The sequence below is a fragment of the Paramisgurnus dabryanus genome, chromosome 9 (genome assembly GCF_030506205.2).
Source record: "Paramisgurnus dabryanus chromosome 9, PD_genome_1.1, whole genome shotgun sequence".
Lineage (NCBI taxonomy): Eukaryota > Metazoa > Chordata > Actinopteri > Cypriniformes > Cobitidae > Paramisgurnus > Paramisgurnus dabryanus.
This window is the reverse complement of record NC_133345.1, coordinates 38991816-39019502: the sequence shown is the minus strand read 5'-3', so window position 1 is coordinate 39019502 and position 27687 is coordinate 38991816. Positions and strand designations below refer to the sequence as shown.

The following is a 27687-nucleotide window of genomic DNA, read 5'->3' as shown; positions in this document are numbered from 1 at the left end:
ATATTTAAAAAATAAATAAGCAAACATTACTCTGTTTATCAATAACTAATGCAGTTTTATTTTTTTTGTATTTGTTGTAAAAAATAAATAATTTTGCAAATCATTTTTAAATTTCCTTTTGTCTGTGTGCCACTGCCTCGATCTCTCCATTATTAGCCTATAATACCCTAGTTTACCTTTAAGTATGCATGTACATAAATATTCACTTTAATTCCTTGCATTTAATTTAATTTAATTTCAATTTACATTTTTGTAATGTACAAATAAAACAAAAAAAAATTTACATTTTAAATTTGTTTTAATTAGAAATATGATCATCTGCCTCAATGACATTATCTTTTTTCCTTATCTCATGTGGCATGACAGGCCAAATTAAAGACCATTGCGGGTCAACTTTGGCCCTAGTTTGGGCACCTCTGTTGTAAAGAGTTAAGCATTTTGAAGTTATGTAATATGTTGGCCTCTCTTTTGTGTATATTATTTGTAAGAACTGAATAATTTCTTTATGATAGACTTTAAAGCACTTTGGGATTTTAATTTCAGTTTTTTGTCTTAATAAAAAAGACAAAATAGATAAAAAGATAAATAAAATGTTGTATTTATATTCTGTCTTTTAATCTACCCATGACATGAGGTCATACATGACGGCTTTAACACTGCTGAACCGTTGATAATCATGGTCCTAAAATATTTTATTTTATTTCATTTTTTAAAAATATTTTATTTATTAAATATTAGTTTATAATTGTTATAAATATTTGTTAATAATATTCATATCATGTTTAGACATTTGCAACTGTACTGTAATTGAAGAAATTTTGGACAGAACAGTGGTCTTTTTCTTTTTATTGTAATTCAGAAAAAATGGCATTTAAACGTGGGCCTAATCATAAATGATATTTTTTAAATGTTGTGATTTTTAAAATGTAGCCTAGTTTGTGACAGGCGGCATCAATGCAATGGTAGCAAGTATATTTTAGCGTCATGTAACATGTAGACCGGTAGGTGTCAGTATACAGTAAGAACTGCGGGCAGGATTTTGTTGAAACTGTAAGAAATAAATGATCTATATGTTGTATTAATTAGATAAATATTGAATAATTAGTATTATAAGTATAAAAAATAAAACAAATCTCCTTTAGGATTAGAATATTCTGCCCTCACTATGATGTTTCTCTTCCCAAAGTTAGACATATAAACTCTTTCCAACACTTAGGTTTTTGCTGCCCTATTCCACACCACAATAAAAACGCTGAAACAAAGTGAAACTAAAAAAAAAATAGCTACTCAAGTATCTCTCAAAACATAACAATAAGATACACTTTAGTTTACTTCTTTACATGTCTTAAATTTACATTAAACCGCTATAATCAGTAACACATGTAATACACATTTATTAAAACCTTACAGTCGATGCTTTATACAGATGATTGACCCCCTTAATGCACCCTTTTGAAAGTCGGTGTAGAAATGATATACCGGCATTTGCAGCACCCGGACTGTTTACATAAACGGACCGGAAATGGTCCCATCATGTTATCGTTCCGCTGCGGAAAGTAGAACGTAGCTGACAAATATGGGTCAAAAAACTTAAGTATTTCAAGGGGAAAACACTAGCAATGGCTCCATTATGTTTAATAAAAAGAAAATTCGAAGCGAACCATGTATAAATGTTAAAAATGCTTAGATAAGCACGTAAGTGGTAAACTCGGGTTACTGTCTGACTCTGAATGAAACTATCAAAGATGTCCCACGAGCGAGAAAAGAGTCAACGCTGGGACTGGGACAGTCCTCAGTGTCGAGCACAACTGGATGAGGTCTTTTTCCGCCCGCATGACTACATCCAGACTGGCAGTACAGAACACAAGGAGTTCTGGACCTTCTTTGAACGCTTCCAAAGGTTTAAAGCCAAAAGAGACATGTCGGGGTCCAAATCCAGCAGGCAGGAATCACACGAGAAAAAATCAAGTAAGAAGTCTGCATCTGTGGATCTTGGGCTCCCAAAGGAATATGATGCCAGATACAGGATCAACATTTCAGTGTGCTCCAAAGACGTGGAGGAGCGTCTGGGAAGATCGGATCACAAAAGGCGCAGAGAGACCACAGGTCCTGGCAGCCAAGAGATCACAGACTGCCGTCTTGCCCTCCTTCACTTCCTAGATTTCAACCAGAAGCAGAGTTTCATTAAGCTGGCCAAGTTAAGAAGGGAACAGAAGAGTCTGCCCATCTTCCAGTACCGGGATAGGATTGTGGAGCTGGTGAGGACTCATCCTGTGGTTGTGGTGGCTGGAGACACAGGGTGTGGAAAGTCCACACAGGTACCGCAGTATCTGATGGCATCAGGGTTCAGCCACATAGCCTGTACTCAACCACGCCGCATTGCTTGCATCTCGCTGGCAAAGAGGGTCAGCTTTGAGAGCCTCAACCAGTACGGCTCCAAGGTAATCATAATTCATTCATTTGAGATTCACTCTCACATGTCAGGATGCCTAAAATCCATTTGTGTCGTGTGTTTAATCTATAGGTCGGGTACCAGATCCGCTTTGAGGCCAGTCGTACTCCTTCTACCAAACTCTTGTTTCTGACCGAGGGTCTGCTGCTCAGACAGATACAGCATGATGCTTCGCTGGGTCAGTATCAGGTGATAATCGTGGATGAGGTGCATGAGCGACACCTGCACTGTGACTTCCTGCTAGGAGTTCTGCGTTCACTGCTGCCTCTGCGTGCAGATCTGAGGCTGGTTCTCATGTCCGCTACCATCAACATTAAACTCTTCTCCAACTACTTTAACAATGCACCTGTACTGCAGGTGCCAGGTAGACTCTTTCCCATTCAGGTAAGCACTAAAGGCCAAATTTGATTGTGACAGCTGGAAAGTTTTTGATTGTGATTGATTTCAAATGCATTTAATGGCTTTGTTATATCAAAATATGTACAGTGACCCTTTAAACATTACCAGGGTTTAGATTAATCCAGGACTAGGTTATATTAGCACATTTAAGGAGTTTTTACAAACAAACCTTAAAAAAATAAATACTTGTGTGCATATTGAGACAAAACAATGGCACGGACATATAATAATTTAAATGAAGGAAACTCAAACATCTGGGACTAGGATAAGCCCTGTCTCGGAAACCGTCCCATAGACATTAAAGACACAGTTGGAAAATGTATAAAAGTCTTGCAATACATAACAAAATAAATAGAAATCCAGGCGTCATTTATGAAATTAAAGTAGATCAAAGAGGATGTCAATATATGGGTGAGATATAATTGGAGGTACACTTGTTGTCCAAAGTTTTTTTTTCCCCAAATGGTTATGCATTTATAACTTATAATTGAGTACTCATTGTCACAGGATGTTACAGGTCATAAAAATATAATAGTTTTGGTGGAAAGTGTCTTGTATTGCTGAAAATTATGATTTCATGTTATTATTTTACATGCGATTAATGTGATTACAATGGGATTTTGGCAATATTTAAATTATACTTTATTTCATATAAACATAATACTTTAATGAAAATAATGTGATTAAGCTCATCATTTAAGATAATTTTCTCATCCCCATGTTGTTGTAAACCTGTATGAATTTATTTTTTCTAATGAACACAAAAGAAGATATTTTGATAAATGATGTTAAGCACCCAGCTGATTGTAACCATTGACTTCCATAGTAGGAAAACAAATACAATGGAATTCAATGGGTACCGTTAACTGTGTTCTTACCATCATTTATCAAAATATCTTCTTCATCATTTATCACAATCCTTCCATAATATTTGTTTTCCTACAATGGAAGTCAATGGTTACAATCAACTATGTGCCTAACATCAATTATTAAAATATCTTTTTTGTGTTCATCAGAAAAAAATAAATTCATACAGGTTTACAACAACATGAGGATGAGAAAATTATGACAGAATTCATTCATTTTTGGTTAAACTACGAAAGTGCAAATTCCTTTTTAACTTGGCATTAGGAAGTTTTCCCTGAAGTCAACACAACTCTGTCAGCAGTTTGCCTTCGTCCACAAACAGCTCAAATAACGCAACAGCAGCATATAAAACTGTTACTGGCACTGTCATAATCACGGCACAGGATAACAAAATTCGTCCATAAGAATGCTTTGTCATTTAACGGAAGTAAATTAAAACAGTGGACAGTATATGTGAGTTCATCATTTGTGCTCTGCATTGGGCTCTGTTTGAATAATAAGCACAATCATTTGCAAATAATCATAAAATTAAAGCTGCATGTAAACAGGAGTGAAGAGGTTAACTCCAGTCAGGTAAACATCTTACTGTGATTAAGTCCTTGCTCTGATTATTTGAAATAATTACATTATTGGTGTACATGTAAACAGTGTCACTATTACTCTACCAGTTTGACAGTAACTGAATTTTTTACTTCTCATTTGTATTTTTCTAATCTGTGTAGGTGATATACCAGCCTATTCCTCCAGAAGAGCAGGTGTCCCGCTCGGAGAAACTGGACCCTCGGCCGTACCTGCGTGTGCTGCAGGGTATTGATCAGCGCTATCCGCCGGAGGAGCGAGGTGACCTGCTGCTCTTCCTCAGTGGAGTGGCTGAGATCTCCACCATTCAGGAGGCCTGTCAGACTTACGCCACACACACCCAGCGCTGGATTGTCCTTCCTCTTCACAGCACGCTCTCACTGGCACAACAGGATAAGGTTTGATCATTCAAACATCATTGGATGTTGCAGTTGCTTCTCTTCAGGACCCGAATTTAATTTTATATGAGCCTTTCTTATTTGTGACTGAAAAGCCTTTTTTTTGTAATTTCAACATACAATTATCCTAAAAAAAGTAACTAAAATATAACCTTGACATCTTTAAAGGGGACTTATTATGAAAATATGAGTTTTTTCATGTTTACATGCTATAATTGGGTCCCCAGTGCTTCTATCAACCTAGAAAATATGAAAAAGAACAACCCAGTAACTTAGTTTTGGTAAACCATTCTGTGCAAGCATGTGAAAAAATAGGTCATTGAAATGTGGCTCCCCTTGTGATGTCAGAAGGGGATCTTATTATAATAATGTCGCCTCTTAATCTCCACTATCCAACCACAGCACTGCCATTTAGTGCAGAGTGAGAGAAAAAATAATTGACAGCACAATTTAGTTCCTATTTCAACAAATCACCATCATTACGACCAGTGTTTTTATTTTATCCCTCATTTGCATTTTAAAGGACACAAAATGGCACATTTTTGCTCACACCTATAAAGTGGCAATTTTTCATGCTTTAATAAATGATCTATATGGTATTTTGAGCTAAAACGTCACATATGTGCTCTGGGGACACCAAAGATTTATGTTACATTTTAAAAAGTCTTGTGAAATGTTCCCTTTAATATTGACTGATTAAGATCATGTCAAAGATTGTAATAAAACTTTGATGCTCCGAATCTCATCATTAGATTATGAGACTTTAACCTGGATTTCACAGGGTACATTTAGTATGAATAAACCTGACACCCATTTATAGGTGCTTTAAGTGACCTGCTTTAGATAACTTAAGGGAATTTGTTTATATATACCACCTTTTAATTATTGTATATTTAACTCCATCAGGTTTTTGACATCGCACCTGCAGGTGTCAGAAAATGCATAATTTCTACCAACATTGCAGAGACTTCAGTCACCATTGATGGAGTGCGCTTTGTGGTGGATTCAGGTACTTCTGTAGGTCATCTGTAGCATATTTTAGAAAAAAAATGCTGTTTACAATACTGTAGGTTTGAAACATTTTTTTGTTTTTTGCCAGGTAAAGTGAAAGAGATGAGTTTTGACCCAAAGGCTAAGATGCAAAGGCTCCAGGAGTTCTGGATCAGCCGGGCCAGTTCAGAACAGCGTAAAGGACGTGCGGGCAGAACCGGGCCGGGTGTCTGTTACAGACTTTACGCTGAGTCTGATTATGACGCCTTCGCTCCGTATCCTGTTCCTGAGATCCACAGGGTGGCGCTGGACTCCCTCGTACTGCAGGTGCTGACCCTTACATCTGTTTGTCCCGTCCCAAACTCACACATTGATTGAAAAACACTTGAAGCTGCATGCAAGGACAGGACAATATCCATACAGTTTTAAAACACAACCATGTTGTTTTTTGCAGATGAAGAGCATGGGTCTGGGAGACCCTCGCTCTTTCATCTTCATAGACCCTCCACCCGCGTCCAGTATTCAGACCGCAGTGACGTATTTGAGAGAACAGGGGGCGCTAGACGAGCATGGAGAACTCACTTCTATTGGCAGGCTGCTGGCTCAACTGCCTGTGGATGTGGTCATTGGTAAGAGTTTCCTAAAGCTGTTGTAAATGCTTATACATGTTTTAATGATTTTTAGGCCATCATGTTTAAACATATCGTATACACGTGTTTGTTTCAGGAAAAATGTTGGTTCTGGGTTCCATCTTTAAACTGGTGGAGCCGGTGCTGACGGTTGCCGCCGCGTTGAGCGTTCAGTCTCCATTTTTACGCAGTGCTCAACACAACCCCGACTGCTCCACCGCCCGCCAGCCCCTGCAGAGTAAACAGGGAGACCCTTTTACCCTTCTGAACACCTTTAATGCTTGGGTGCAGGTCAGCTGTTCAGCCTCTCGTGTTTAACGGTGCATCATCAGTGCTGATGTATTCAGCGACGTGCGTGTCTCTCATCAGGTGAAGAAAGATCGAGGAAGTGGCTCCAGGAAGTGGTGCAGAAGAAGAGGACTCGAGGAACAGAGGCTGTATGAGATGGTCAACCTGAGACGGCAATTTAAAGTGAGACATTACATAGATTTCTTTCTATGACATCACTTCATATGCTTTCTTATGACAAAATGGTATCTTAAAGGAACTGTTGCGAAGTCACGGTTTGCTGGAGGATGATACGGGCGGCAGGTCGCAACCGCAGGACCGAGCTCAGCGCAGGAAGAGACTGACCGAGAGACAGAAACTACACCAGCTTAAACGAGACCACGAGCTACAGGAAAACACCAAGAGGAAAGTTCTCCGTCTGGAAGAGGGACTGGAGGGAGATGGCTCGTCTGGGTCAGATGATGAGGGAACGGCATCAAACAGGAAGAGGAAAGATGAACAGACTGTGGACATACAGGTGCCTCATAGACATGGGTTCAATCCTATCTATAGTTTTAGATTAACTGTGGCCCTGAAAGGTCAAATTGCATGAATTCAGATGCAACTTATGTCTTAAAGGCGGGGTGCATGATTTTTGAAAAACACTTTGGAAAAGGGAGTCAGGGCGAGTACCAAAACACACTTGTAGCCGCAGTAAGGGGTGTGTCTTCTAACCCACATCGTTGTCTGGGTTGCATATATGTGGGGCGGGTCTATCAAAAGAAGGTCAGATTCTGTTGGGGTACGGGCGTGTTTGTTTAGGTGATTTCAAATATCAACATTTGCTTTCAGAGATCATGCACCCCGCCTTTAAACACTACAGGCAGGTGTGTTTAATAAAATGTGTTATATAAGTCCCTTTAAAATGTAATGGAGTAAATGTGTAAGTTTGTGGAGTAAATGTCCCCCAGGAAATGCACTGACCAGGATCAGGTAACCCGAAACAAAGACATTGGATGTTGATGTTGATCCATGATAAGGTTCAGAAATAAATAAATAAATTATCCAATGGTTCACCATTAGGGGGAGTTGGTCACAAAGTGAACCTATTCACCAGTGTCTTTATATGGTTAGGTGATCTCGAGTCAGTTTTATGATGCAAGTTTATAAAACATTCATCCTTTTGACTGATAATGATACAATTTTGCCTTTACTGACAAACGTGCATAATTAAAAGGGGGGTTGAAGTATTAATGATCTGTTTGCCCTAAATAAAAATTAAAACACAGAATACACTTTTACTTAATGGCTTTAAGTTTAATAATTTATTTTCCTAAAAACATATTTTTAGAAAAATCTTGCATAGATTGTGTAAAAAGTGTGTAATGTTTGGATGTTTGCTTTTACAACCTTTACACCAACACGTGCGCCATATTTAGGTGTTTTGAGCGCTTTGGTTCAATTGATTCAGAGCTTTGTTTCTCTCATCACTAACTGCATCCTGATTGGTTGAGTGGTTCTTACAGGAAGTGAAGTTCAAATTGCGTCACAATGTAAACGAGCTCCAGGACGCTGCGCACGCCAGTGCAGATCTGTCATCACGGCAGCAGTCTCTGCTTAAACTGGTGCTGTGCCGTGGACTCTACCCACAGCTGGCCATGCCGGATGAACATAACGCGACACGCAAAGACTCTGAACAGGTAACTGTTAAATGCACACAAACAGCCACTCATTCGTCATGTTTGTCCAATAACAGATTGATGTTATTTCATTCAAATGGAATTACTTTTATGCATTAGGTGTTCCACACACGTAACAAGCAAGGGGTTGTGATTCACCCAACCAGTGTGTTTGCCAGCGACCCTGAAGTTCTTCACGTCCCTGAGCAGGAGTGCAGCGAGTTTGGTACACACTGTTGCTTCCTAAATAAACTTATGACATGATCATCTCAAACTTAAGGACTGTTCACACTATGGACGATAATTAATTATTGTTTTAAAATCGTATAAAATCGATATTAAAGGGACACTCCACTATAAATCGCAACTTTTAATTTTCCGTCGGTCTTAGTACACGATGTAACTACAGAAAAGTCAAGTTTTAAATAGGAAAAATATCAAAACTCTTTGCTTATTTTTTTGTGCGATGCTAATGGTCTAATCCCATTCAATGGATTATGCTAAGCTATGCTAAAAGTGGTAGCACCAGACCCGGAGATCAGCTGAATGGATTTCAAAATGGTAAAAATCAAATGTTTAACTCTATGGGAGCTGGAAAATTTGTATATTTTCAAAAAAAGTGGAATGTCCCTTTAAAGACGAATGTGATAACTTTAACATTCTTTCTAAACATTTATTATCATAAATATGATAATACTGTGACTATATAGCTAACTTTGACTATGCATACTCTTTTGAAGTTTTCAAATCATTTAATTACTGCAAATGGAAGGGGGAGCGGTGGACTGAGCCGTTGGTTGCAATTCGCAACGTCCACCGCTAGATGTCGCTAAAATCTAGACACTACACCTTTAAATTTGTAAATTACAATGAAATGTATTAAAATATGTTTAAAAACTGAAAATGATATTAGTGTGTACGCTTATATAGTTAAAGTTATCATCACAGTGTGAACACCACCTTAAGGCCGAAGTATAGTCTATTTTTTACATGTATGTGGTAAGGGCTGCATAACCATAGGGATTATCACGCTTCCGGGTTTCATGGGCGGACTTTGTGCATGTCCACTTCTGACGTAGTTAGGTTAGGTATCTAACGTCTTGTTAGGCAGTGGTGGAATGTAAGTTAACGAAGTACAAATACTTAAGTAAATTTGCTACGTATTTGTACTTAACTTAAGTAGAATCTATAGTGCATACTTTTGACTTACATTTTTCAACAAATTATCCGTATTATTTCTTTACTACATTTTTACAACACCATCGTTCCTTTACGTACCGTTCTTAACAACTTTTCTGTTCAGTCTGGACCAGCAGAACTGCTATTCCGATCCACCGGAACGTGCACAAAGATCGCTGAAAATGGAAGTACTACGTATCAGCGTGATAATCCCCCATTAATCGCAACTAATCGTTTCTCAAATAAAAATGTACATTATTTATGTGTGTGTACTGTGTATAATAATTATGTGTATAAATAATAAATACACACACATGCATGTATAATTATAAGTATTTATACATGTATATATAATATAAATTACATACAAATGTACAGTGGCAAGAAAAAGTATGTGAACCCCTAGGAATAAACTGGTTTTCTACAGTGATTTGCCACAAAATGTGATTTGATCCTCATCTAGGTCACAACAATAGACAACACCACAATGTGCATAAGCTGACAACACACAAATATTTCTATTTTCTTGTGTCTTTTTTGAAAACACCCATTCACAAGCATTCATTTCTAGGGGTTCACATACTTTTTCTTGCCACTGTATATACACATGTAATAAATTCTTAAATTTATACATGCATGTGTGTGTGTGTGTGTGTGTGTGTGTGTGTGTGTGTGTGTGTGTGTGTGTATATATATATATATATATATATATATATATATATATATATATATACACATAATTATTAAACGCATACACATGAATGCAAATAAAGGGACAGTAAGTAGGATTTTAAGTGTTTTATTAATCAAAATCAATGTCTTTATTCATAAATATGTCTTCATTGGTGTCAAATGACCTCTGGCAATGATCTGACTTTTCTTTGTAAGCTTAGAATTTCTTCTCTTTACTTACATTGAACGGGTAAGTCCAAGGAGGCTTCCATGTCGTTTCGCCGTATTGATAAACTATAATAGCAGAGAGGGACAAAAAGCACTAGCCTACCAACGCGTTTCCACAACGAGTTTTCATTCAGAACACGTGAACCAGCTGAGATCAATGAGTACATAACGGCTACCGTAGTTGCAACACGCATTTGGAAAAGCGAGGCGCTAGAGAGCACTATTCGTTTGAATGCAAAATACAATTTCACCACTAGATGGGGGTAAATCCTACTTATTGTTCCTTTAATCGTTATGCAGCCCTAGTACGCAGGGGTCCGCATACTGTGCATGCAACGCAATTTTTGTCATCAGAAGAGTGTATGGGTACTGTTTGAACCCTGTGTACATTGTACGCAGAATGTTGAACGTCTTTGTACAGGTAAACTATACAAATATACTATACTTTGCAAGGCTGTGTTCGTGCACATGTTAAAAAACAGACTATACTCCGGTCTTAAGTCTATCGATCTTTATCTCTCAATGCTCTCTCTCTCTCTCTCTCTGTCTGTCTGTCTCACACTTACACTCACTCACTCTTTGTAGGTGCTGATAAAGGGCAGAGCAATAGGCACCAATTGCTGGCTTTTGTTACTTTACTGGAAACCAACAAGCCTTATGTGTCAAACTGTGTTCGTGTTCCAGCCCTTCAGGTCAGTGAAAGTGACTTTTCCTAGCAAACATTATTCGGCATTTGATGTAGCATACTAACCTTTATGTAAATCAGAACACATCACGTCTCCTAGAGACCTCACCATCTCGGATGTTCACCTCCTCTCTGTAGGCCCTGGTATTGGTCGCTAACTCTGTGGACACTAATGCAGACTGCACACGGGTGGTGGTGGATGGCTGGTTGGAGTTGGGCTTGACAGATGGAAATACGGCCCTTAAAGTTCTCTCATCTGCCCTCACTCTGCGGGGGGAATGGGAGCGACTGCTTCAGGCCCAGCTCGGCCAGGCTGGCTCAGGTTCCACCGCCGGGCTTGGACTGGGTGGACCCAAACCGTCCCGTAGGGACCTGGAGAAGCTCTGCGAAGGTCTTGTGCGATTTCTTCTCTATACTGAGGTAATAAGAAAACTGCGCTGTGTCAATTTAATTTAATGTTTGCCAAAATGCATAAATGTAAATGTAGTCTAGTTTGTATAAGACTAGCATCTCCACCCATTTAGGTGAGTTACAGTCTAAGGCGACTGACGGCACTCCAATCTCAGAACCTGTACGTCGGACCCCAGCAGGATAGCGAACTCTCCTCCGCTTCAGTGCTCGGCTCTCTGTTTCCCGGCACGAAGGCGGAGCCGGATCCCATTAAAGGAGGCCTGCGTGTCAGCCACTTCTTCACCTACAACTGTCTGTGTGTACGTGCTCTCCATATGTCCACAAATGTTTGCATTAAAAAAACATAACACGTCTAGTTGCTATTCTCACAGATGTACTCTTTTAGGACTCTAAGGACCTGTATAGTGAATGTCTGCGTACATTTTGGAGCTGTCCTCACTGTGACTTTTACATGCCCCTGACACCGTTGGAGCGCATGCAGCATGAGGCCACCTGCAGGCCGGCCGAGGAACAGCAGCCTGAGGATGGTGAGCAAGAGAAAGAGGAAGCATCCATTAACAGGATCATGATGCGCTGTGTATATTATTACTGATATTTTTTGTTGAAAACATGATGGCTGGTCTTAACTGTAAAGAAAACACAAATTAGTGGTCACCAATATTGGTTGCTCATATATATATATTAGGGCTGTCAAAAGATTGATCGCGATTAATCGCATCCAAAATAAAAGTTTGTGTTTACATAACATATGTGTGTGTACTGTGTATAATTATTATTTATATATAAAAACACACCCAATCATGTATATATTTAAGAAAAAATATTTATATTTATATATAAAATATTTATATTTATATATAATATAAATTATAGAAATGTATATACAGTATTTAAATGCAAATATTTCTTAAATATATACATGAATGTGTGTGTATTTATATATACATAATATTTATACACCGTACACACACATATGCTATGTAAACACAAACTTTTATGTTGGATGCGATTAATCGCGATTAATCTTTTGACAGCCCTAATATATATATATATATATATATATATATATATATATATATATATGTGATGTCTTTATGTATGTGTGGGTGTGTATATATATATATATTTCTTCAGCATCACTAATACAAATTGTCTTGTTAATAATGTGACATTTCTAATGTCTAAATTAATAAATGAAAACGATTTCTTTTTACAGAAGCTGAAAGTGCAAAGCCGTCTGCATCGTCTTCATCTCATCTCACCAGAGTTTATCACTGTGATATCTGTAATAAAGACCTGAGCCTCACCTCAACAGAGATCCTGAAGCACAAACGCCAGCACCTGTCCTGAGATCCGGACTCAGCCTTTATCTTTATATGAGCTGCAATTGAGAGCCTTCTTGGTCTGGTGTGTAACATGATGCTGAAAGGTCTTGTTGTTTTTATATGGTTACAGTTTGTAAATGTGTTTGATTTATAAAAAGGTAGCTTTCACATTCTCATTGCTTGTGGTTGAGATGGTCCTGATGTTGCATTGCTGGTGCGCCCTCTTGTGGACAGTAAAGATGGTGTCTGGTCAAATTGGCTCAATTTACTGGTTATTTAGATTAGGGGTTTTCAAACTATGAGGCAATGACCCCCTAATATTATGAACATTATGGGAGGGACCCCATCCTAAAATATATATCCTACATTTTTTCTATAAAAACATTTAAATTGTATTTGATAAATAGAATTATTTATAGATTTTTGCTTTGTCTTTTTCCCCATTAGAACCTTTTGGAGTCTCCAGAGACCCCAGTTTGAAAACCCCTAATTTAACCTTCTTATTATTGTAATGCAAAATTATGTAGTTTATACACATTTCAATATAAAAATAGACTAATTTGCAATACAATAATGAGAATTTGGAGTGCACAGTGTATGCAAAATGCACTTCCTGTTGATTTTAAGGTAAAATATGACCAAGGCATTTGACTTATAACATGTCACTATAACATGATATTTAAATGATCCCCAATGCATAGTTGCAGTGTTGTACTTATGCCACTATAGTGGCTTTGTGCAAGTCCCAAACAGTGTTTCTCTTACGTCGGAGGCATTTCAGAAAGCGTCGTGCTGTGCATAAACATGTAAACACGATTCAGAGTGCAAGCTTTTCATTAAAATATAGAGTTAGGGTTTAATTAATGATACAAACCCACGATATGTAACACCTCAAAGCAGCAAATTGGCACAAAGTCAGAGAAGTTAGACAGCACAGAAAATAAAAACCCGTCTCCAAAAATAAATAAAGAATTAGAATAAATATCTCAATAAATATATAAACAGGTAATATTTTCCATTGATTACTTTTTCAAACTAATAGATACATACATATTAAAATATGCACATTGGCAGAAATAAACAACCCGAAAAGAAAATGAGTATTTAGGTACGTCATTACTAAAATGATAAGTTATTGGTTAAATAAATCAAAAGGCACATTTATTAATAGGATGTATGACTAGGGCCTTCAAGGTTGGTCTCATCTCTTAAAGATCTCTGTTTTCCAGTGCTATTTTTGGGTCTTTTTGTGGATATCTCTACTCATGTATATAATTCTGCTGAGAGGATGTGACTGTGTGTAAGACTGTGTCTTTGAAAATGGACTTTAATGAAAGTTGGACTATGATGTGCAATGCTCCAATGGCCGCTTGATCTGCATTTATTACAGCACTGATTCCTATGTAACTCGACACTCCTTGACAGAGTAAATTGCGAAGGACATTAAAGTTCTTCTCCATCCATCAAGGATATTTTTCATCTGACGTGATTTAGTGGCGAGTCTTTGTAAATCAGATTGACTTTAGGGCTGCGTCCGATGCTTGTTTACATATTATTACTGTAGCAGCAGAGGTAAGATAAGTTTAAGGGATTCAATATAGCAGCTTTGAGATATTTTAAAGCAATGTTTTAGGTCCAAACTGATTGGTATAAATTTTCGGTATTCTTCATTGTGATTTTACCAGATGCAAAAGTTTTCAGCATTACAAAATCCACAATATAAGTAAAAAAGTGCATCCAAATTACTTACAAACATAATATAATTCATTTTAATTATACAGCTATAGTGTGGTATTTTTTGACCAATGAGATTTCTCTGTGGGTAGGGCTACACTATTAAAAATGTCTGTAGAAATGACTGTATTACTGGCAGCTGTTTGCCAGTAACTTTCTGTAGATTTAAATGTATGTTATTCACTGGCAACAGTTTGTTCAAAGTTAAAGGGGATATTTCACAAGATTTAAAAAAATGTAAATAAAATATTTGGTGCCCCCAGAGTACGTATGTAAAGTTCTAGCTCACCCCATAGATAATTTATTATAACATAATATGTTATAAAAAATGTGCCGTTTTTGGGTGTGTCCTTTTGAATGCAAATGAGCTAATCTCTGCAGTGCCTTTGTTGGATAGTGCGGATTAAGGGGTGGAATTATCCCCTTCTGACATCACAAGGGGAGCCAAATTTCAATGACCTTTTTTTACATGCTTGCAGAGAATGGTTTACCCAAACTAAGTTACTGGATTGATCTTCTTCACACTTTCTAGGTTAACAGAAGCACTGGAGACCCAATTATAGCACCTAAACATAGAAAAAGTCAGATTTTCATGATAGTTCCCCTTTAAATAAACATTAAACATTAACAAGTCTTTATCTGTACAGAAGAAATTAAATAACTAAAACAGCCCTGCAAATAACAGCCTCGTGCAAAGCATTCTGGGAAACAAAATCTGAAGGAAATTAAACAAAAAAAAAGGTTGAGGAGGATTTTTGGTTCCCAGAATGCTTTGCACGAGGCTGTTATTTTAAAGATTTATTCTGTTAATGTTGAATGTTAGTTTAACTTTGAACGAACTGTTGCCAGTAAATAAAACCAATTAAGATCTACAGCAACTTACTGGGAAACAGTTGCATAACTTCAGCAAATTTTTTACAGTGTTCCCCAACTGAAGGGTTCCGCGTCTGGTTAGAGAAAAACTCTTCAGAGCCCAAAAGCAAATTTGAGATGCAGCGTAAGCTATAACAGTACTTTTCTTGTTGCCGTTCAGGTAAAGTGTTGTGTTACACACATTGCACTGTATTTTTGGTGGTATCTACAACTACAATTCAAGGCCTCGGTTTACATTCGCTAAGCAAATGTTCGGCAGATTCTGGTCTAGATTATCTTTTCACTTTTTTGGTCTACACTTGAAATATAGGCAACATTCTTGGTTGTTGGCGAGTTAAATGCAGCTAGATTCTTGACGGAGGAATGCGAGTATGTATGTGTCTGCGTGTGGTGAAAGTGGTTTTGGTGAAAGTGACCTTTGACTGCACGGGATCCGTTCACGTTCTCTTAAAAACTCAAACGACATCGTAATCTCCTTCACGAGATGTTTTCTTGCTGAACATGCTTGGAAAAACCTACAGTGAAGACCATATTACAAAACCTCACCACAGCATACAGTCCCCGAAATAAGTGTCTCTTTCTCTCTCCTTAGGACATTGAGGTAAAACTCAGTAAATTAGAGGTAAAAGGGGAATTGATTCAAAAAAATATTGAAAATCTTTCCATATTTCAAGTAAAATAAGATACTCGTAAAAGGTCTGATAACCATACCTATAAACATCATCTGTTTTTTCATCTCTTATGTTCTCCGTAAATAAAAAAAGAAAACTAACAATTGAAACAGTTTACACGTCACTGATCCCCATTCACTCCCCACCTCCCAGAGATGACCCCGAAAACCAGGCAATCAGTGAGCTCAGACCCCGGAGTAATCTCCTCTGCCTGTCTGCCTGAACCGTGCGGTGACACGCTGCCCATGCACTCAACATTGGTACAACCATTAAGGGTCCAAGTAAAGAATAGAAAGAGCGGAATGCAGCAGACGACCTTGAGGGGGGATGGGGTGAGGGAGGGATTTTTATCGTGAAGGTTTATGTAGGAGATCCGGCTCTACGGCTGTTTCCCCAATGACGACAAAGTCTTTGTGCTCCCTTTCCTGTCACAATAAGCCCCGCCCTCCCCGGCCGCATCCCAAACCCTCCCCCCACATCCCTCCCCCCTGTCAGGCCTCATCGCACGGCCTTGTGCTTTCCTCCGCAGCAGCCGCATCTCTCCCCACAGCGCAGGCATGCGCGCAGGGGCAGGTAGCAGCACATGCAGGGCACGAAAAGAGACAGCGCCAGCAGCGCCATCCAGCGAGCGCAGCACAGCGGGTGCGGCCGCCCGCCCAACGAGTCCTCGCACGAGCACGGCTCCCAGAACTCGCCCTCGGAGTCCGACATGCAATGGTAGAGCAGGCTCTCTGCGCACCACACGCACGTCCACTGGCGCAGGCAGTGTAGCGCCGGGTCAGGAGCATCCCGGCAGCGGCCCCGTCCGTTCTCGGAGGCGCTGAAAACAGAACGGCAGTACACGCAGCGCGACGAGCAGGAGGAGGAGCCCTGTGGGCAGGAGCTGTCGTCGTCGGGAGAGATGGCCTCCCCGCCGCCGCCCCCTCGCTTGCGAGTCCGAGAACGGGGAGTGGCGAGTGAGGTGTGGATGCAGCAGGGAGATGGCGACCCTTTGCCTGTCTCCTGTGGGGAGCCGCCGGCAGATGGCACCCCCGGCACGGCGTTGGGCATGCAAGTGGGCGAGGAGTGATGCTGAGTGCCTTTGGTGTCCAGCATGACGGTGACCTCGCAGCCTGTGTTGCCCACGCCAGCCAGTTCTTTCTCGAAGCGGACTACGCAAAGCTCGGTCTTATCCGGTCCGCCTCCCACGACTACGCCTCCGGTAAGCCCTCCCACCTTGGTCCGTGCGGCACCGGCGCGTCGGTAGTCCTCGTAGCCGCGCGTTCCCCACAGGTCTTTGCAGGGGTCCAGGCTGCGAAGGTCCCCTTCTTCCAACAGGGAGATGGTGGGTGAAAGTGGAGAGAGGGAAGAAGCAGCAGGGGGCGCTATGGGAGGAGTCGGTGGAGCCGGAGGTGGCGGAGGAGGTGCCGGAGGGTTCAGCACGGCCGTAACTTGGGTGAGCTGGTGCTGGGTTGGTCGGGTGTGGATCTGTGGCGACACAGAGGATGGGAAATAGTTATGTACAGGACTGTCACTGCAACTTTCCCTTGAGCTTTTGACATATAAGAGGTATCAATAAAAAATCCTGTAAGTTTCATAGCTTAAAATGCCCTCCTTATTAATAATGAAATAACAATGTAGGTTCATTTTCATATAACCTGCCCCAGAAAAAGACATAGCACTTCATCGTATTGTTGGCTCCACCCACTGGCGTTCAGTCAGAGGAGCGACTCAATTGGATCTGAAGGAGTAGTTGTTTACAATCTTGGCAAGATTGCAGTAAGTGTTCGCTAGCGATTCTTTATGGTATTTTCAGACCTGTAATACGATTGCTTTGGTCTGAAACCGGGGGTTAAACCGCTACAATGTTGCAATTTCATGTTGGTTCGATTTGCATTCACAAGGCATCTGCTTATTTTCTGTGATTCCGATCAAAGTTGTCCTTCAGGTTCTTTGCAGGATTATTGCGTGGCTTTTTTGGTAACTGTGGTTACATTACTACACTGTTGTGGGCAGGTATCAAAACTTAGGGGGGACAACATTCTTATCATGTTCTTATAGAGGGTATACATTGATGTCACTTTTTCCACATGACCAAGCCGGAGCTCTCCCTGTTGAACGGCAAAACATTTAGCAAAATGGCTGGCTGTTCTAGCGGCGGCCACGAAAATGTCAGTATAACTGACAATTATCAGCGAAAAAAAATAAATAAGTTGGACTTGATAGTGACCCTAACAACTGGTAAACCCACCTGTGGTAAGTGGGCGTTGGCACGGACGATTCATTTACTTCTCCTTTCTGTGTTTTTTGGCAGTCTGTAAAACGATAGCTCTGAATTCTTGTTAAATCTGTTAGTACAGTCTATCGCACAACAGCCTTTTCCCATTTAGATGCATTTTCCCGCATTTTCGCTGATTTCACAAATTCTGCTGCTCTGTCTTTTGCCACTCAGTGGGCGTAACCGCAGTCATTTTCGCCAAAGGTGACATCATGTGCATACCTTCTTTTGCGGAGAAGAGCAATTAGAAGACATTTATATGGGACAGGTGCGCTTTGGTTTTGAATGGCGCTGACGTGCTCACCAGAACTCGTCACTAAGGAGTTATCAGGTATGTTTATGGTTAATAAAGCAATAAGAGCCTGTACATTAGTCCGTTGGGTCGGATTGTACCGATTGTATCGGATTGTATTGATTATACCGAACCGCTCCAGAGTTCGTTTTGCCGAGACCACCTCATTCAGATTGTTTGTTTTGGTGCGGATTCAAGTGCGGTTGTTGTGTTCACATATGCCTAAACGAACCGAACCAAGGGAGCAAACACACCAGGTTCCGAAACAATGGCTAAGGTCTGAAAACACCCTTACATGCTTCCTTTGGTGGTAAAATGTTTATCGTTGCCTGTGAAATTGTTTGGGAGTCTGTGACAGGAATAAACACACAGAAGCTGTATCTGTAGTAAAACAGTCAGCAGCATGCAGGCTGTCAATCATAGAAGTGGGTGGGGCACTGAGTCAGGAGGAACACTCTTAAAGGGAAAACGCACAAATCAAAAGAATAAAAACAGAATAGAAAAGGTCATAAATTAATTTGGTATGTTTTTTAAGGCTAAACACTATTATAAGTACACCTCAGGGAAGATAATAAAGTAATAATAAAACACAGTTCATGACCTCTTTATTGTAAAGATTTAATATTACGGTGTTGACTATAATCAATGAAACGATAATCACAAAATAAAACACTGCAGAAGTTAAAGAAGATGAAGAAAAGTGTAAACTTTACCTGGGCTGGGGTCTGCGTCGTGACGGCGTGCGCTGCCCCGTACGCAAACTCCTCTGTGGAGCGCACAAAACAGGTGGAGGACGACTCACTGGTCACTATGGTAATGGGTTTAGGCAACATCTCTTTTCTGCTGTTGGATGACGACTCACTTCCTGTATGAGACTGAGACAGACTGCAAGTCATCAAACATGCAGAACCACCTCATGCTAAAGCTAACAGGATTTGGATTATACACAGGCCTGGGTGTGTCCTGCACGGAAGACCATATAGAGGAAGCCGGACGCTTTGGGTTGTCTTTTTGACTCCTAATGCACCTGATCATTTTAGTTGCAGTGTTAGTTATGCATAAAGTCAAACTTGACTGTGTGTTTAGCTGCCTTAAAGAAAACACACCAGTTGAAGAGACATTTGGACAGAGACCTGAATGTCAAATTCACCTGAAAGTATCTCAATGAATCCTAATGGCAGCACTATTGTTGGATCGACTGTCAATACATTAATGTAATATTGTGCACTAACTATTAGCAAGATTTTAGAAAGACACACAGGAGCCTAAAACAAGTGATTTTTGTGGCCTTGCAAAAAAAGATGAAGGAAAGAAGGTAAATGCCAATGCAAAAAATAAGTTAAGTAAATTAACATTTTAGAGGTGATGCAAGTTCTTTTAATTTTGCTTTGAATTTCATATTTTCAAATCATAAAACTCATGCACAACATAACCAGCTGATGACATCACAGATGAATTCATGAACACATCACAGATGAATGCATGAACACATGCAAGCATAAAGTGAACCACAACCTAAACTGCCCATCCAGGGTAAATTATACAGAGAAAGGTAGATGATATTATTACTCCTTAACACCAGAAAAACCATCTATAAGTAAAATAAAGATCACAAAACTTGTCAGTTCCTGTCTGTGTGTGACACCTGCCACTCTTTGTATCACTCTAAACGGTGGTCTCCAACATGGTACCCGCGGGCATCAGGTTGCCCTGCAGAGTCTGTAATATTTACTTCTTACATATTTTGATATTAGCTTGGCTTCTTTTATGTATGTTAACATTTTAAACAATGATAAAAACATATCAACAAGTTAAAAAAAAGAGTTTTGAGTAGACTATGTCAAAAAGATTGTTTTATCCGTTGTGGTAGCCCGGTTGGTTTAAAGCATCTAACTTTAGAAAAGAGTGGCTGATCATCTGTCTGATCTTAACAGCTTGTATGGCACATTTTAACATATACTATTGTGTGATCACAATGTAAAGCTGTCTTTGTAAAATGAGGCAGTTAAAAACAATATCAGACGCAAAAACAAACCAGCAAAGTATGTGAGCAAAGACAGCCTTCATGCCAATGTGACCCTTCAAATGTTAAGGTCAGAGAGCTGCTGTCACATGGTTAAAAAATGACTAAAAAATGACCCTGATATACACAGGGTCATTATTGACCTCCTGTTTACCTATGGTCTATGATAATAGGATTTTGAGAAGATCAAGATACAACATAAATCTTAGCAATGGACACCAGTTGCCAATTCTCCAATTGGTCCATTTCTGTCGTGTTGTGGCTTCATTTTTTGTGTGAACTTTGGTTTACTTGTGTTGTGCACCTCTTGGTCACGGTAAATCTCAGACACCAGAACCTGACAAAAATGTGAGAAATGTGATAAAAACACTCACTGCTTGACCGTCATCCTCAGTGTCGCCCTCTTCAGGTGTCGAAGAGGATGGCGAGTCAGATCCTAAAGGGAAACAATAACATTAAACATCAGCAATAAATTTACTGTACACATCTACACTCACCTAAAGGATTATTAGGACCACCTGTTAAATTTGTCATTAATGCAATTATCTAATCAACCAATCACATGGTAGTTGCTTCAATGTATTTAGGGGTGTGGTCCTGGTCAAGACAATCTCCTGAACTCTAAACTGAATGTCAGAATGGAAAAGAAAGGTGATTTAAGCAATTTTGAGCGTGGCATGGTTGTTGGTGCCAGACGGGCCGGTCTGAGTATTTCACAATCTGCTCAGTTACTGGGATTTTCACACACAACCATTTCTAGGGTTTACAAAGAATGGTGTGAAAAGGGAAAATCATCCAGTATGCGGCAGTCCTGTGAGCAAAAATGTCTTGTTGATGCTAGAGGTCAGAGGAGAATGGGCCGACTGATTCAAGCTGATAGAAGAGCAACTTTGACTGAAATAACCACTCGTTACAACCGAGGTATGTAGCAAAGCATTTGTGAAGCCACAACACGCACAACCTTGAGGCAGATGGCCTACAACAGCAGAAGACCCCACCGGGTACCACTCATCTCCACTACAAATAGGAAAAAGAGGCTACAATTTGCATAAGCTCATCAAAATTGGACAGTTGAAGACTTAAAAATGTTGCCTGGTCTGATGAGTCTCGATTTCTGTTGAGACATTCAGATGGTAGAGTCAGAATTTGGCGTAAACAGAATGAGAACATGGATCCATCATGCCTTGTTACCACTGTGCAGGCTGGTGGTGGTGGGGGGTGTTTTCTTGGCACACTTTAGGCCCCTTAGTGCCATTTGGGCATCGTTTAAATGCCACGGCCTACCTGAGCATTGTTTCTGACCATGTCCATCCCATTATGACCACCATGTACCCATCCTCTGATGGCTACTTCCAGTAGGATAATGCACCATGTCACAAAGCTCAAATCATTTCAAATTGATTTCTTGAACATGACAATGGGTTCACTGTACTAAAATGGCCCCCACAGTCACCAGATCTCAACCCAATAGAGCATCCCACAAATCTCCATCAACTGCAAGATGCTATCCTATCAATATGGGCCAACATTTCTAAAGAATGCTTTCAGCACCTTGTTGAATAAATACCACATAGAATTAAGGCAGTTCTGAAGGCGAAAGGGGGTCAAACACAGTAATAGTATGGTGTTCCTAATAATCCTTTAGGTGAGTGTATATCAGCATTAAAACAGAATCGAACCTATATTACTTTGCAATGATACATCTTACTTACAATCCATTCAAGGTATATATTTTATCAGTATGTGTCTTCCCTGGGAATGAAGCACAGGACCTTTTGCACCGCTGATGCAATGCCCTACAAAATTGTGCGACAGAAACCTTCATGTCCTGTTTTCTATTTAATGCTGCTGCTTTACCTCTGTCCAGCTTCTCAAGGACACTTTGAAGCCCCTTCTCGAAGGAGATGGCATCAGCTGGACTCTGGAAGGTCAGGCCAAACTTCCTCTCCTCCACACGCCAGTGATGGAAGATGGGGTTCACCTTGTTGTAGACCAGACCCTTTTGAATGGCGCATTCCAGCACAGGCTACATGAAGAAAGAGATGCTGGTCACTCGCTGCATGGAGACCCAAGTGAAAGTGATGGACAACATAGGACAGGACTGTTCAACTCCAGGATACATCCAGGCAGGTGCACTCGATTAGGATTTATAGCTGAACTGTACAGAACGGTTGGAGTTGAACAGCCCTGTCACAGGATATAGGCCAGGACTGTCAACATCAGCTCACTCAAAGACAGGCATGAACACACACGCACACACTCACTGCTCGATCGCGTAGCCGTTCTCCACGTATGACATACTCTCTCCGCCCACGACCTTCAGAACTCCGCCCCTTACAAATAACCACATGACTAAGGCCGCCTCCTCCAAGGGGCACCCAGCCACCGCTTGAATCGTCACGTGTCATCACCACTGCTCGGACACGTACACTGTTAAAGAAGTGAAAGGAGTGAGTGCCATAATAACCAGCTGAGTACAAACACAGACTTTGACACAATGGCAACTGAAGCAGAAAAAGACAATACACAGATAATAACCGCTAAAATACAAGAATTACATGATGAATAATAAAAAAACAGAAAATCTATAGAATATAAACATAATATTACAATAGAACAAGCCATTTTACTTTTGTATTATGATATGTTTTTAGTCAAAAAGGATATTCAAAAAAAGTATATTGTCGGAGGAGAGAGAGCATTGAATAGTAAAGGGGATTCGGCCAATTTCAGTTGGATTACAATAATGAATCCAATGAAACCATCTATTACATAGTAAACAGGGTCAATTCTGACCTTAAAGATTCAGTGAACCTCATATGCTGGATTTTTTGGAAAAAGCATTCAGTAGTGACACAACCGCAAACTCCAATATTTCTCCTTTAAGCTGAAGGGCCACGGCAAGGTTAGTTTGGGAACATAGAAGAGGATTTTTGAGGGATGCTGTACCTCCTCATCATATGTGTTTGGCGACACTAGTTTTTGTAAGTATGCAGCTAGCAGTAAACAGGTGTTTGGTGATGAGTGGTTAAAGATTTTCTCGGCCAACTTTGTCACGATGATGTCAGATGAAATGAACAGTCATTTTACAAAATTAAGGAAGCAATTACTTTTATCTTGATTAAAAATGATGCGGATAAAGGTTATTGGATAATTGTGCACCAGTGATTTGTTCACAATAGTATGCATTTCTTGTTTACAGTAAAGTGGTTTACATTTTCGCCTGAAAATTCAGATAAATCAGACTATTCAACTTCCTTTAACCACAGCATCTCTAAAACCACGCCCTCCAAAGATACGCCACTCAAACTGATGTCCTAAATGATTGACAGGTGGAGACTGTTTCTTATGTGTCTAAGGCCGCTCCCCTGACTCTTTGGGCTGTCACAGAGAGGTGCCATATCTGTCAGGTACGTAATAAGAACATCTTATGGGGTCAAAAAATAAATAAATACAGGACCTTCATTTTATGTGGACTAGTATATATATTATATATAAGATCATTACGATTAATTTCATAATGAATGAATCTTAATTCTTGTTTATCACATCATGGGTGCTTTGTGCAGCTATTACGTAAACTAAAGGTTTTATCATATAAGCAGTGAAGCACGATTATAACAATGACACGGAACGGCGCGATTTTTTTTAATGGATGGTCACGTGGGCGAGAAAAATCTAATCAGTTTGCGCGCGCGCAAGGACTGAACGCGTTCACAGTCATCGCTCATTTCTGTATAAATGTCCTTATATAGCTATATGATATATTACGAATGAAGTCGATATACAACAACGAACATAACAGCTTCATGTGTTAAATAAATGAATGGCCTGAGGGAAATGTGCCTGAGATGATGAGGCAGAGGGTGGGAGATGAAGAGTATAGGAGATGTATCAATGAACGCGCCCATGTTCGCCATACAAGGCCCTTCATAGCTGTTTCTCAATCCGACGAGCTCCATTGACAATAAACGCTTTGAAATCTCACATCCATTTTGAATCAGATGTCCATTTTTGAATGATTTCAAACGTATCCATTATCGCGAGCCATTGCGTCTGAACATATCGTCCGATCAAGGCGCGTTCACGCGCACTCATTCGTTCATGCCCGTTTTATGAATGAATAAAATAAACGGAGCTGAATCACGCGAATATTGCACGATAAATTCAATGTAGAGATGAGTGGGTGAAAGGAGGATATGGACGAGAAGAAGAAGAAGAAGAGAAGCGCTGGGGGAGGGGGAGATATGAGAAGAGGAGGAGAGAGGGGGGGGGGGGGTGAGAGAAAAATCACATTTCATTCATAAAGTTTGGCTTTAAAAATCATAATGAAACTCGAGACGCGTTGATAAAACGCGTCCCCCTCCACCTCCGTCCCGCCAATGGCGGAAAACTCGCCATATTTTGTCGGTTTCTCAACGACGTGTTTTATAATTCACGGATGTATTTATACGTGGAGCATTCACACACATCATCCTCGACACACATAAAACGCGTCTGTTACTGCGTACTGGGAAAAGCAACGCGAACATGTCTTTTACGCGGCATTGAAGGCGTTTTATCACGGTGTAGTTGAAATGAGGCCCATTCACATGCGTTATTCATCAAACGCTTGCACGTATATGGAGAATATGGTGTACAGTGTTGATGGCCATAGCTGCGTAATTATGTTTATGAGCATCTAACATCAGTTGTAGGCGCATGACCGTCTTACAGTCCATTAGCCTAGAGGTAACGCAATTCAATCAGTTTCTTCTCTCTTGTGTCTTTAAATGTTTCGTTAAATAAAAATGCATGCACTTACTCGCCCTCCATGGCTCGGTGTTGCCCGCCGCTTCGAGCTGGCTGCCCCCCGGTCTCTCGTCTTTTTTATTTCCCTTCTTACGGAACACACATACGCGCGCGCGCGCGTTCTCACACTCATACACGCAGACACACACACTCACACACGCTCTCGCGCACGCACACACACGCGCTCTCGCTCACATACGCACGCACGCAGTCTCTCGTTCGCTCCTTGAGCTCGCCGTTCTCATTTTCTTATCTTTCTCCGTCCACCTTCACACGGTTTCGGATGGGCTCGAGGATGCAGCAGCCATTTTCCACCGGCAGCATCATCATCATCCTCCCTCTCTCGCTCCTTCCCTCCCTCTCTCTCACTCTCAATCACTCTCACCCTCCCTGTTTCTCTCTCTCTCCCTCTTCCTCTCTCTCTCTCTCTACCTGTCGACTTCCTCACAGCAGTTCTCACACACTCGTAGATGGACGCCGTGTCCCGTGAAACGGACACGAGCATGTCTCGAGTGGAAGCTGCATCAGTCAAGTTCAATGCCAGTCATCTTAAAACAATGGTAAATAATGTTATCCATAACATTGTGTTGGGGTATAGATGATTCTCACTAGTCTGACGACTGAATGCATATTGTAGGCTAATATATAGTTTACATTATAATGGTGATAATTAATACAGGTCTGAGGTCGGTGATATAGAAGAATACAGTTGATAGTGTGTGGATAAGGCTTCAGTACCGTGGACAGCACCCATACAGCTCTATACGCCATGACAGAAGTCACAGCAGCCAGTCTCCATTCATCTCTAACTCCCCCATTCATGTTCACTCATAGCCCACCATTGATAAACAGCCACGCCATCACTCTGATAAACAGCCCGTCTCGTTCACTTTCAACAATTAGGATAACGTACATTAAGTTATAGTATCGCGAAAGCAGCACTTTTTGCTTTATAGTCAGTTGGCAAATGTCAGCAATATTGAATGATTGCGGCGCGTGCGCTATAGCGCGATTTAACGCGAGGGTTTTATTTTTATTTAAATGTAACGCGCAACCGTTACACCATAAGATCAATACAGAACAAAAACTTCAAAAAGGAAGTAAACAAATTTAAGCTGCTGAATATTTTTTGTCTTTACTATCCATGGTCTTCTTTGTGTTAGTTGTCTTGTTTAGTTCTCAAGTGGAGAAAACAGAAAATTTTCCTTAATTGAAACACTTTCTATAAAATTGGTGCAGAAACTGTAAATATGGAATTTAATAAAATTACAATATTAGTTAAAAATGTGAAAGAATAAACGCACGCACGCAAGCACGCACGAATAACAACAGTGTCCTTTTAGAGTAGCCTAGTTTATTTCTGATAACAAGCAAAATAAACAACAAGTAGATTACCTTAGTTGAAATCATAGCTAAAGCATATCAAAAACTACACTGAGCTAACGTTACTGTGTAAAATGTGTACTATGTAATGTATACAATATTGAAGCTACAGATTGGCTGGCAAACCTCCCTTCACATAGTGGTGATTTATAATCGCCATCTTCCCTAGTCTTTAGTAAACCAGAATATTTGTTATTTTCGACAAAGTATTTGTTCCAGGGTTTAGTTTATTCACTAGCCAGACCATTGAACAAACAGAGACCGGAAGTTAAGACCTGTCCAGACGTAACCAAAACGTCTATACAAGTCATTATACACTCACCGACCACTTTATTAGGTACACCTTACTAGTACCGGGTTGGACCGACCCCCTTGTGCCTTCAGAACTGCCTTAATCCTTTGTGGCTACTGGAAGATACAGGAAACATTCCTCAGAGATTTTGGTCCATATTGACATGATAGCATCATGCAGTTGCTGCAGATTTGTCGGCTGCACATCCATGATGCGAATCTCCCATTCCACCACATCCCAAAGATGCTCTATTGGGTTGAGATCTGGTGACTGTGGAGGCCATTTGAGTAACGTGAACTCATTGTCATGTTCAAGAAACCAGTCTGAGATGATTGGCGCTTTATGACATGGCGCGTTATCCTGCTAGAAGTAGCCATCAGAGGATGGGTACATGGTGGTCATAAAGGGATGGACATGGTCGGAAACAATGATCAGGTAGGCTGTGGCCTTGACACGATGCTCAATTGGTACTAATGGGCCCAAAGTGTGTCAAGAAAATATCCCCCACACCATTACACCACCACCAGCAGCCTGAACCGTTGATACAAGGCATGATGGATCCATGCTTTCATGTTGTTGACACCAAATTCTGACTCTACCGTCCGAATGTC

General features: G+C 40.3%; 2 protein-coding genes across 5 annotated transcripts; one reads left to right on the top strand and one right to left on the bottom strand.

Annotated features, from left to right (window-relative positions):
- The first annotated feature begins 1523 nt into the window (after nt 1-1523).
- On the top strand, nt 1524-22588 carry dhx34 (DEAH (Asp-Glu-Ala-His) box polypeptide 34). 2 transcript variants are annotated; one of them, XR_010543503.2, is made up of 17 exons: nt 1524-2441; nt 2525-2836; nt 4441-4695; nt 5602-5704; nt 5795-6012; nt 6140-6314; nt 6412-6605; nt 6684-6785; nt 6859-7119; nt 8108-8281; nt 8381-8486; nt 10925-11031; nt 11163-11444; nt 11549-11734; nt 11821-11962; nt 12652-12842; nt 22478-22588. XR_010543503.2 is itself a non-coding variant. In XM_065282784.2 (16 exons), exons 1-16 carry the CDS (start codon nt 1731-1733, stop codon nt 12783-12785), a joined length of 3462 nt encoding a protein of 1153 aa, XP_065138856.1. In that variant the 5' UTR covers nt 1524-1730; the 3' UTR covers nt 12786-13015. The 2 variants fall into 2 exon arrangements, 1 of the variants encoding a protein (XP_065138856.1); XM_065282784.2 differs by lacking the exon at nt 22478-22588 and having other exon boundaries at nt 12652-13015.
- On the bottom strand, nt 15433-25760 carry spred3 (sprouty related EVH1 domain containing 3). Of its 3 annotated transcripts, XM_065260494.2 has the most exons (6): nt 25415-25760; nt 22875-23040; nt 22468-22636; nt 20985-21046; nt 19301-19462; nt 15433-17505 (listed from the first exon to the last, which is right to left on the bottom strand). In XM_065260494.2, the coding sequence occupies exons 1-6, from the start codon at nt 25423-25425 to the stop codon at nt 16537-16539; spliced, it is 1539 nt and encodes a 512-aa protein (XP_065116566.2). In that variant the 5' UTR covers nt 25426-25760; the 3' UTR covers nt 15433-16536. The 3 variants fall into 3 exon arrangements, with proteins under 3 accessions (XP_065116566.2, XP_065116567.2, XP_065116568.2); XM_065260495.2 differs by lacking the exon at nt 25415-25760 and having other exon boundaries at nt 19301-19472; nt 22875-23015; XM_065260496.2 differs by lacking the exon at nt 25415-25760 and having other exon boundaries at nt 19301-19472; nt 22867-22989.
- Nucleotides 25761-27687: the final 1927 nt, after the last annotated feature.